This window comes from Bufo bufo, chromosome 9 (assembly GCF_905171765.1).
Source record: "Bufo bufo chromosome 9, aBufBuf1.1, whole genome shotgun sequence".
NCBI classification, from domain to species: domain Eukaryota; kingdom Metazoa; phylum Chordata; class Amphibia; order Anura; family Bufonidae; genus Bufo; species Bufo bufo.
The window spans coordinates 182,176,380-182,188,967 of record NC_053397.1 but is presented as its reverse complement, the minus strand read 5'-3'; the positions used below and the strand labels follow the sequence as shown (position 1 = coordinate 182,188,967).

Below are 12,588 nucleotides of genomic sequence, written 5' to 3'. Positions count from 1 at the left end.
TCAATTCAGTAGGTAATTGTTATATGATCGCCTCGTACTCCGCGTGTGCATGGAGTGCAGGACTGGGGCCTAGGGCATAAGCTGGGGACAGTCACATGGACAAGTCACTGTGGGACAAAGCAGAACTGCCTATGGGAGAGAGAGGACAGGAGGAGTACGAGGCGATCATATTTGTCTGATGTGCCCGCAATTTCACGTGCGCTTGTAAGTATAACATCAGCAGTGCATGTAAGCAATGATGGCAGTGCTTCACTATCGGTGTGATTTTTGATATTCTACAGGGCCCAGTGGGGGAGGAGGATATCTGTGGAATCCGACATTTTGCCTATATGTATACAGGTGGATGGTTCTGATCTAAGAGTGGTTACCTCCTGAATTGACCAGAATCGCGCCGTCCTATAAAACGCATAGGGCAGGCAGACGCCCACAGCTCCCGCACAGCCTGTCTCTCCTATGCTAATAGAAGACGGATGTCCCTTAGCAGCGCTCATTTGAGAGAGCGCTGCTAAGGGACATTTCAGCCCCAGTTTTCTACCACAAATAAATGTTTTCCCTAAATAAAGTATATAACAAAACTGTTCCCTGTCACTGTCCCTACACATTAGCAAAAAATAAAAATTAAACGGCAGTTACTCTTTAAAACGTCATTTTTCCCAGCTATGCGGGCACATATGAACATGGGACCAACACAGACGCCTTCAGCTTTCAAGCGCACATGTAACAGGTCAGCCAGTGTCATAGGTACAAAACTGCTGACAGATGCCCTTTAAATGGAACTGCTGATTTTCCTGTATTTGTGTCTGCCAGTCTTGTGTGCCATACTCTCATAATCAGACCCCATACTTTCTTTACCTCCTTTGGTTATTGCAGAAGTTAAGAAGGTAGGAAGAACCACATAGCAACCCACCTAACACATTTTCATTCATTTCAGTGTAGACCGCAGGAAAAATATGTAAAAACACATATAACATCTGAATGAAGGCGTTTTGACGGGAGATTTAATAAGTACATTAGGGCCGCACCGCATTGGGCCATGATAACTTCTGAAGGAATTGAGGTTTCAGCTAGAAGTAATGTCCTTCATTACACAGACTAAAACGCAGACCGTATTTAATATAATGGTAAATTACCAGGTCTCCTGCCCCTAGATCTAGACTTACATCTTTAGTCAGTAATGGGCAGCTTGACTAAATGATCTGGCCTGTTCTTCTATGTGGCGGTTAATGGCGCGGCACTCTAGATATACCCAGCGGCGGTTCTTCCTGCAGGTTTGATGGTCTATTTCACCTACAATTACCTCTGGGAGGGGTAAGAGGAGATCTCCCTCAGGAACATGCTGCAGACTTTACTGGCAGATTTCACGAGCGACGTGCTGGTTTCTTCCCGTCCTGTCAGTAGGTTAGATAAGGAGAACAAGAATGCTCCCATTTGGCTTGTGACGTATCGCAAGGTAGTGTTGGTAGGGGGTCTATCAGCTTGGGACCCAGCCGTGTTTGACAGAATGAAGCAGCCTGTGGAGCACTTGGTTTTAGTTGTCCATGTCTCTGAGCGATGTTGTTGGTGCTTCCATTCATTTAGCTGTAATGCAGAGATACAGTCTGTCCAAGAGCTCCTCAGGACCCTCCATCGTAGCTGTCAGTGGTGGTCCGAGCTCCCAGACCTGCTCACACGTCTCATTACTGTGAAGGCCTTTTATACATGAAGAGATTAGTAGATCTCATTGCTATAGGGCAGGGATGGCCAGCCTACAACTCCCACCCATGCCCTGCTTTAGGCTGATAGCTGTAGGCAGTCTGTGCATGCTGGGAGTTGTAGTTTTTCAACAGCTGGAGAGCCTCAGGTTGGCCATCCCTGCTATAGGGTGAGAGAGGTTGTATGGTTCACACGTGACTGAACAGCTGAGGATATGCCGCAAATCCGCAAGGTTTTACGGTACTAGTAAAGTGAATAAGATTTTAAGTAATCTCATCCACATGCTGCATACAAAAAAAAAAAAAAAAAACGCTGCACGGACTGACCCGCGGTGCGAATGTGAAATGTGCAGTCTCCCCAGCGGATTTCACCTTCTGCAATGGAGCGGGTGAAGTCTGACGGCTTTTATGCTGCAAAACCTATGCGGGTTTAATAGCAGAATGTTGAACCCAGCCTTGGGCTACCCGCACACGGTGTGGATTACGGGCCGTTTTTTCCGCCCAGATTTTCGTGCTGAAAAACAGCAGCATAATACAGTACCAGCACAGTGATTGAGATTTGCCAGATCTCATTGCCTATTCTGTACACACGGAAATTGAGAGGCCGTATGGATTTAGAAATTTGCAGCCTATCAATTGTTAATGCGATTCCGCTCCTTATGTAGAGCTGTTTTCCCCATAGACTTTAATGGGGTTGTTAAAATAAACAGAAAACCCACACCAAAAACCTCAAGAAATGGTGCTGAGTTATGTGCAGTTTTTATTGCAAATAAATTCGTACCATGTGCAGGATCATTTACTATGCCCCTACGCCCGTTTTTTGGGGGTGCAAAAGTGGCAACCTGCAGATTTGCAACATTTTAAATGCCACTGAGCCTAAATTTAGGTGCAGATGATATTTCTAACCTATCTTTGCCACTTTCCAAAAAGGGAGTGTTTCAAGGGACAGGGCCATCTGCCCGCCACATTTACCAGTCTACAGAGCTGGTGTAGAGTTCAGTCTAGGAGCACAGACCGCCGAGCACACAATACATTTCTGACGAGGCAGCGCAGGGGGATATCCGGACCAGTCTTGACAAATGAACCCTTGGTCTCTATTGTATAAAGGGGTTGTTCACGATTAGAAATATATGGCTGCTTTATTGCACTTCAACGAGTGACCCATTGACAAGTGTGGTTCTGTTTCTAATGCAAAGCAGCCATATTTTTCTAATTCTGTACTACCCCTTTAATAGATTCATTTACACGGAGACCGGCGTTGTATGGACAGTGTTTTGTGTTGCACTTATACAGTTGCCGGATGAGCCCCATGTATTTAACTCTACGTGTGCTGCCCATATTGGGCATGTCGTCTGCATAGCTATGGGTGTACAGCCAGGGGTATTTGTGAGCATGTGCCCAGCTATATATCAGATTTATCAGTATATACACAGAAAGTAAAGGGGAAAATATGGCGTTTGGAGAGACGCATACACGTGTGATGGGGAAAGTGGCTTTAGAGGCAAGGCTCGGATATAACTAGTTTATTAAAGTTTTCAGAAACTTTTCTTCTGTGACAAGGAGCACTGCACTGACGGAGACTGGTATCATTGGGTATTACAGGATCTGCAGCGTTTCTGCACCCAAATCTAAAAGTTGAGTTGCTACAGATTTGACCAGATCCGCTGTGGAAACTTTATGATTGGTGGAGGTCTGAACTCTGGGATCGCCAGGCGGTATAGAATATAGAAAATAGGCAGAGCCGGATTTTTCCTTTAGGCACAAGAGGCCGGTGCATTCCTGGGGTTGTTGTTGCTTTGTCGTAACCAAACTTTTTATATTTTGCTCCACAGTCAACCACCCGCATCCCCAAGCACACAAGAAGCAATACAGGGCATGTTATCGATGGCCAACCTGCCGTCCGACTCTTGTCTACAGACGTCGTGGAATGCTAACCAGTCGAAAAATAATTCCCTATCAGCCCAAAACGCTAAGAAATCAGGCAACAACAAGTGTACGAGCAAGCGAGTCGGCAAGAAAGCCCCGAAGAACAACATCACAATGGACGACTATGAGGAGGAGCAGGACAACTTGGGAGCGTGCTTTAAAGACTCGGACTTTGGTAAGGCTCCTCGATGGGTGTATTGTGAGCATTGTATGAGGAAGGAAACAGCTCTGGAGGATTTTTACTTGTTATTATGTAACGCACATTAAGGAAGATGAGCTAATCACCACGGGGTCCGCTTCAGAAGCCCCCCTGTGACCAAATGTTCAGTAGGACATATGGAAAGGTGTTGTCTTTGGGACCCCTTTATATATCCCCTGCAAGAGCATAGTCCATACATTTTATTATTATTATTTTGAGTATGCTGTATATTTGGATTTGCTATGCTTAAGGTAGAGAACAGAAGTGGTGCTGTGAAGACGTCCCCATAAAGATATAGGGTCTGTGCCCCGGGTACCGTATATACAGCAGAAGAACAAAAACTGCTCATTTTGGAGACTTTTTCTTGCTCCTGGAAATCCATGACAGTTGGCAAGTAATGTGATAGAAGAAAGGCCGGGAGAGGCCGCAGGCGTTTTCCAAATGTTCCAAAAGTTATAATCAATGGCTGCTGAAATGTTCATAGAATAGACAGCGAACACCAGTGCACATAGAAAGACCAAAAGAGGCACGCACTGAGCCAAATCTATCCGTTCAAGGCTCCATTCACACATCCGTGTGTGTTTTGCGGATCCACGGATGCGTGGATCTGCAAAACACGGACATCAGCGATTTGCGGACCGCACATCGCCGGCACTTAATAGCAAATGCCTATTCTTGTCCGCAATTGCAGACAAGAATAGGACATGTTCTATTTTTTTCGGGAACGGAATTGCGGACCCGGAAGTGCGTCTCCGCAATTCCGGATCCGGTCAGCACACTGTGCTGCCCCATAGAAATGAACGGGTCCGCAATTCCGTTCAGCAAAATGCGGAACGAAATTGCGGACGTGTGAATGGGACCCTAAGGGTACATACTACTTTAAAGAACTTTTGACATGTTAGAAGTTTGGTTTGGCGGGGGTCCCGCTGCAGAGAACCCCCACCATAAGTCACTGACACGTGAAAGTCTGTAGTCTCCCGCTGATCAGAACTTGTCACATGACCCGAAGGTATAAGCTCTTACACGTCTGCTTTAGTAAATACTTGTATTCCTCATGAAATAACATCTTTTATAGAACGCTGTATTGCGCCATTCCCCCGTTATTCCTCATGGAAGTGTCTAAATAAGTTGTATGTTATCATCCCCCTTGTCAATAGGCTACACCAACACAGTCTCATATTGTCAGCGCTGCATAGGCAGTGTCATACCGCATGGTGACACCCCTTTGGCAAGGAGAATGGTATCGCCCAGTTTTCAGTTCGTTCATTTCCAGGAGGAATAAGAGAGGAATGGCAATGCATTTACTAAAATAGACTTTTAAGGAGAGCTGACACATCCTCTTAAGGGTCCATTCACACGTCCGTAGAATGGGTCCAGATCCGTTCCGCAACATTGCGGAACGAATCCGGACCCATTCATTCTCTATGGCGCCGGAAGAGATGTGGACTGCGGCCCCGATCTTCCTGAAAAAATAAATAAATAAATGGAACATGTTCTATTCTTGTCCGCAATTGCGGACAAGAATAGGCAGTTCTATGGGGGTGCCGGCCGGGTGTGTTGCGGATCCGCAATACACCGCGGATGTGTTAATGGACCCTTATATATGACTATATGTATTTGGATGACGTCCATGTTGCATCCGTGTTTTTTTTTTTTTTGCGGATCATTAAGGGTGCCAGAGACCTTTTAGGACATGTCAGTCAGTAGCTGACGGAGGGTTGGGACGCCTACTGATGCCCGATGACCTTTGTGGTGTAGCGGTGACCACTTTCATGTGCCTATACCTCCTATCACATGCATGTGTATGAACATGGCCGCCAGCGTCTAGACGACAGGTGTACATTGGACGTTCTGAGTGGGTTCCCAGACTGTGGAACCGGTCGTCCTTTCTCGAAAAAGTAATCTAATAAATGTTGCTTAATGTTGTGCACTCCATTTCTTTCTGGAGGCAGATGAATATGTAGGAGCCGGCTGACTCCGCGCTCACATTAGGCACCGGCTCTCCTTTAATTTTTAAAGCTCCATTTGCGGTTGAATTCAGAAACAGCCGGTGGTCCGATGTAAATAGATTTCGGGTTCGCCTCCAGTGGTGAGCGCAGGCCAGAAAAAAAGAAATTTGGCTTCCAGACTTCAGCGCGGAGTCTTTTTGAACAACCGCTGTGCACGCTCAGATTGCAAATGAATCTAAGTAGATATTACACCGGCTAATGAATACAACACGGAGACGCACTAAGACCGCATGGGAAGACCAGAAAAAGGAGCCAAGCACATTCATTCTATGGTGGTCTTCATTTATAAGCAGGGTCATGGGGAGCAGCCCCTCATACCGGTCAGTAGTTATGGCCGTCACTAACAAAGAGCTGACATAGCTGTTTGAATATATACGTTCATTCTCTCTTAAAGGGATACTCTCATCCTGTGAAGAGATCGACGGGGGTCTGACCTCGAGACCCCTACCATTTCGAAGAATGAAGAGGCTGTGGCGGCTGTTTTGCGCTACACGTCTCCTTTGCTATTTTTCCTGGCACAGAGGAGGCCCCCTCTGGCTGTGCAGGGTACTGCAGCTTGTGCCCATTCAGTGCTGCAAACACCACTGTGCAAGAAAAATGTAGAAGAGAAAACGGCACTAAATCAACAATGCGGCCCCCTTCGTTCCCAGGATCGGAGTTCGCATATTCCTTTGCTCTGTAGGAGGGGACTGCCCCCTTTAAATTCTGGAAAGCCTTTACTGATTAATCTATGTTGTGCCGTTGCTTTGTTATCCCTCCTGAAAATGGACGCATAAATGACAGCCGGGTGTTACCCTTCCACCTGTCGATGGGGTGTCTGCCTACACAGTGTGAGACTGCACAGTCCGTGCCAGCAGTGTTAGACTGTGCAGAACACAGCTTATTCACAAGGGGAATGATAACCCCCACTTGGCATTTTACTCGTGCATTTTTCAGGAGGAATAACAGAGGAACAACATAATGGAGAATTGTAAGAACGTTTGCCAGAGGAACGCAGGTATTTACTAAAACGTACATATCAGATCTGAACTGCTGACGTGTCTAACTTCACTGCAGTAACTGCTATACACATGTTGTGCCCTCAAGTTAGCGAGCGACTGTGAAACTGCTCTCAGATTAGAGAAGTAGTACTGTGCACTTACCCTCAAGTTAGAGAAGTAGTACTGTGCGACTGCTCTCAGATTAGAGAAGTAGTACTGTGCACTTACCCTCAAGTTAGAGAAGTAGTACTGTGCGACTGCTCTCAGATTAGAGAAGTATTACTGTGCGACTGCTCTCAGATTAGAGAAGTAGTACTGTGCACTTACCCTAAAGTTAGAGAAGTAGTACTGTGCGACTGCTCTCAGATTAGAGAAGTATTACTGTGCGACTGCTCTCAGATTAGAGAAGTAGTACTGCGCGACTGCTCTCAGATTAGAGAAGTAGTACTGTGCACTTACCCTCAAGTTAGAGAAGTAGTACTGTGCAACTGCTCTCAGATTACAGAAGTATTACTGTGCGACTGCTCTGATTACAGAAGTAGTACTGTGCGACTGCTCTCAGATTAGAGAAGTATTACTGTGCGACTGCTCTCAGATTACAGAAGTATTACTGTGCGACTGCTCTGATTACAGAAGTAGTACTGTGCAACTGCTCTCAATTTTGAGAAGTAGTACTGTGCGACTGCTCTCATATTAGAGAAGTAGTACTGTGCGACTGCTGTCAGATTAGAGGTGTATTAATGTTCAACTGCTCTCAGATTAGAGAAGTATTACTCTGCACTTAACCTCAAGTTAGAGACGTAGTACTGTGGGACTGCTCTAGGATTAGAGAAGTAGTACTGTGCGACTGCTCTCAGATTAGAGAAGTATTACTGTGCGACTACTCTCAGATTAGAGAAGTATTACTGTGCGACTGCTCTCAGATTAGAGAAGTAGTACTGTGGGACTGCCCTCAGATTAGAGAAGTATTACTGTGCGACTGCTCTCAGATTAGAGAAGTATTACTGTGGGACTGCTCTCAGATTAGAGAAGTATTACTGTGCGACTGCTCTCAGATTAGAGAAGTATTACTGTGCGACTGCTCTCAGATTAGAGAAGTATTACTGTGCGACTGCTCTCAGATTAGAGAAGTAGTACTGTGGGACTGCTCTCAGATTAGAGAAGTAGTACTGTGGGACTGCCCTCAGATTAGAGAAGTAGTACTGTGGGACTTCTCTCAGATTAGAGAAGTATTACTGTGTGACTGCTCTCAGATTAGAGAAGTAGTACTGTGGGACTGCCCTCAGATTAGAGAAGTAGTACTGTGGGACTGCCCTCAGATTAGAGAAGTAGTACTGTGGGACTGCTCTCAGATTCGAGAAGTAGTACTGTGGGACTGCCCTCAGATTAGAGAAGTAGTACTGTGCGACTGCCCTCAGATTAGAGAAGTAGTACTGTGGGACTGCTCTCAGATTCGAGAAGTAGTACTGTGGGACTGCCCTCAGATTAGAGAAGTATTACTGTGCGACTGCTCTCAGATTAGAGAAGTAGTACTGCGCGACTGCTCTCAGATTAGAGAAGTAGTACTGTGTGACTTCTCTCAGATTAGAGAAGTATTACTGTGCGACTGCTCTCAGATTAGAGAAGTATTACTGTGTGACTGCTCTCAGATTAAAGAAGTAGTACTGTGCGACTGCCCTCAGATTAGAGAAGTAGTACTGTGCGACTGCTCTCAGATTAGAGAAGTAGTACTGTGTGACTGCTCTCAGATTAGAGAAGTATTACTGTGCGACTGCTCTCAGATTAGAGAAGTAGTACTGTGGGACTTCCCTCAGATTAGAGAAGTATTACTGTGCGACTGCTCTCAGATTAGAGAAGTAGTACTGTGCGACTGCTCTCAGATTAGAGAAGTAGTACTGTGCTGCTGACCTGAAGAGTAAGAGAAATGTATTCAGAATAAGTGGCAGTGCTGTCCAGTTTCTCTCGCACACAGAATAAGATGATATCACTGTTCCGCTGCCCTCCCTCTTGAATAGACTGAGTACAGAGGGCAGAGTACGGCATATAGGGCACCGGTATACATCATGTGTATGGGCACAAGTCAGTCTCTGGTATAGGAGTATACATAAAAATCAACATTCATGGATGTATATGAGGTAATGTACGCCCTAAGACTATAAGGCAGAAGGCTGAGTGCTTCTATTAAAGGGGCCCCCATCTTATAATGTGAGGGTGTAGCACTAGGATTTGATCTGACTTTGCAGCAGTGCAGGTCAAGTGAATGGCGGAGGGTGGCCATGTGCGCGGATGTGCACGGAGAGCTTTGAGAGGGACGCAACACTAAATTGACATAAGGTCCCAGGGGTCAGACCCCCACCAAAGTCCTAGGGATATGACATCACTTTATAAGGTGAGAATAATCCTTCAAGGTCATGGAAAGTATTTCTTATAATATACCATACAACTCGCCTGCTGAAGAACCTCTCATTGAAGGGAACATGGGTCCTTCTGTGCATGTGTAGGGACAGGGATGTTGGACATTTTTATAATGTACTTTATTAGGAAAAGATGGTTCTTTCTGCTATGAAACAGGGTGTAAAGAGTCTTGTTCGCAGCGCTCTAAGGAGAGTCCCTCTCCAGTCTTCAGCTTTCTACTGGACGATGAAGACCTCTGTGTGTAACATATAGAGGCTTCCAGCCGCCTCTTGTCACTGCCCCAGTCCCTGAGAACGTACAGGTGGCCTAACTATTGCTGCCCATCACCCGGCCTATCTGACTATCTCAGAGCATCATCCAGAGCTTTGCTAAGAAGACTCTTTACACCTTCCTTTCTAGTAGAAAGAATCATCTTCCCCTAATAAAGTAAATTACAAAAATGCTTAACATCCCTGTCCCTGCACTATATTAAAAATAAACCTCTATTGATACCCCACCCTATTAAAGGGAACCTAGCATCTGAACATGGTGTCTGATCTGCAGACAGCAGGTTACAGAGCAGGAGGAGCTGAGCTGATTGATATATAGTCTTATAGTAAAAGATTCAGTATAACTTGTGTTTCATTCATTTATATTGCTGCTCATTCTGGGCTTCGAAGTCCAGGATGCGGTCCTATCCATGATAGACAGCCTTCACTCAATGACTGTGTATACAGAGGTAGCTGTCAATCACTGATAGGACCGCCTCCTGGACTTCAGAGCCCAGAATGAGCAGGAATATAAATGAATGAAACACATGTTATACTGAATCTTTTACTGTAAGACTATATATCAATCTGCTCAGCTCCTCCTGCTCTATAACGTGCTGCCGGCAGATTAATTTACATTTTCTTGGTGACGGGTTCCCTTTAAGTGCTAGACATAGCACGTACCCAATATTTCTGCTACTCTGGTGCCGAAGAACATGATGTGAGAGTGGAGACTGAACACCGAGGACAGGAACAGCAAAACCTTGCAATTCCCACTTTTTGACATTGTCCATTATTTATAGCTATTATTATGTGGTCATTTTCTATGGACGCTTTCACCATTTTCAACGTTTTGTTTCACAGTTTTTTAATGTTTGTATTGTCATTGTGCTACCATTTCCATTACAGAACTATAATCTGTGGTTGGAGTGTAATAGGACCTAGTCACACTCCGACCGCTGACTTTGGGGTGATATTGTGGTGTGCCGTCTGCCCCATACACTTAGATTCACTGATGCCGTTGTGAACCTGTGTACATCCACTGCTTCCGTGTTCTGACATGAAGTGTGCAATGTGTCATGTCTGTTACCATTAATCATGTTTCATTCATTCAAATTACATTTGTTCCTTTTATATCTCTTTTTCCCCTTTTTTCTTGCCAGGGAGCCATCTTCATTGTGTAATGAACAGTTTTGCAATTTTCTTGTATCATTTGTATATCAATACTGCACAGTTTTCAAGATCTCTGCCTGCCGGTCATTGAATGGAAGGTGTCATTGATTGCTTTGCAGGGGATGAAGATCTGTCCTGCTCATGTGGTGGACGCACAAGGACAGAACTACTTACAGTTCATCGATTGGAGCTGGAATAAGTCACGTGTCAGTGGCGTTATCACATGACAACCGGGACACTTTTTCATCCTCTATAAGTGTATATTCATTGACTGCAAGCAGAGATCTTTAAAACCGATACATGCGATATGATGTATTAGAAAACTGGAGAACTTTTCATCATACAATGAATGCGTTTTAGTGAATGAAAGTTTAAATACTCCCAAAAAAGCGGTTTTCCGAGTTATTAAAGGAGTTTTCCAGGATTTTGATACTGATGACCTATTTTGAAATTAGGTCTTCAGTATCTGATCTGTTGGGGTCCGCCACCCGGGACCTTCGCCTATCTTTTGTTTTGAGAAGACAGTGGCGCTCCTTCTCACAGCTAACCAAGCACAGCGCCGTACATAGTATAGCGGCTGTGCTTTGTATCGCGCTCAGCCCCATTCCCTTCTATGGGGCTAAGTGCGATACCATGCACAGCCGTTATACTATGTACGGCTCTGTGCTTGGTAAGCCGCGAGAACACCGTCGCGCTCACAGGCGGATAGGTCATCGGTATCAAAATCCCGGAAAACCCCTTTAAACAGGGTGGTATAATCACAGCATCGTCCTCTCACTGCCAGGCTGCATGATAAGCCCAGAGCTCCGTGACAATACTGTAGTGAAGATGGATGGTTCCTCAGCGGTCATGGGACATGTCACTATGGATGGCGCGCCATAGCACCGCCTTTTCACGTCCTAATATAAGCTGCCACTTTCCATTAGGATGCAAATAGGGGTCCACTTGTTCCCCCATTGCTGGGGCTCCCCCTTTCTCACCCAGCTCTCTCCCTGCCACTAGTACACACCCTGCCCATGGGCATCCTGATCGCAGGGTGCTGATGGGTTTCAATGGCATGTGGGAGCCTGACTGTGGCCCCCAGGTCTGCCAGAGGCAAATGTCTATTGGTCCTTGCCAGTTTTAGGCTAATAGGCAATAATTCTTTGGGTGCTATTACTCCAAGGCATTATATGAGCTATCAAAGGTTGCAGCTTCTTCTTCCCTAGTGGGTCAAAAAATGATACAAATGTAATAAAAAAATGCAATAAAATTAACCCCCTCCCCCCCTCCCAAAAAAATAAAAAGAGCTGCCTTTTGCTCTACAGCTAGGATCGGAGGTAGCTCCAATTCCAACTGTTAACCCTTTGATTGCCACAGTCTGTGATCACAGCATGGTCTGAAGGGATTTCCCCCCCTGATTCGGTCCCAGTGATCTGATCGGAGGCTGTTTAAGCCCTAAACATCTAGATCTAGAAAGGACCCAAGGACTGTAAGCTCCGTAATTCTGCTGTTAGGGCTCACTAATGTTGCCCTAAACACAGCCTGTGCCATACAGACCCAGAACATAATGGGTTAGCACACAGGAGTTTGCTAATACATTATAAGAATAAAATGTATTTTTGTAGAACAGTCATTCCTTAATGGGTTTAAAGAAATGTAATGAATTTTAGATGAAAAAAAAAAGGCTTGCAAAATAAATTTTATTGTGCATACTATGCATAAAAGCAAAAACAAACTTATTAGGCCTCCACGCAACTAAAATAACCCGAAGTTCAGTGTGAAATATGTACAGTATAAACATAAATGTTGAAAATTGCTTTGCAACACAAAAGATTTGCAACACCAAAAATGTATATATATATTTTATTTTATATGTAGCCTAAAACAGCACCAAAAAAATACAACTTCTTCGCATAAAACTAGGCCTTATACAGCAGTGTCAATGAAAAAAAAACAAAAAAAAGT

General features: G+C 44.9%; 1 protein-coding gene across 3 annotated transcripts in view; it reads left to right on the top strand.

Annotated features, from left to right (window-relative positions):
- The window catches only part of PHF2 (PHD finger protein 2), a 245,121-nt gene that overhangs the window by 207,740 nt on the left and 24,793 nt on the right, over positions 1 to 12,588 (top strand). For all 3 annotated transcript variants that reach the window (XM_040408835.1, XM_040408833.1, XM_040408836.1), the window contains exon 18: positions 3,524 to 3,792. In XM_040408835.1, the coding sequence (XP_040264769.1) occupies positions 3,524 to 3,792 (269 nt within the window). The remainder of the gene's footprint in view (positions 1 to 3,523; positions 3,793 to 12,588) is intronic.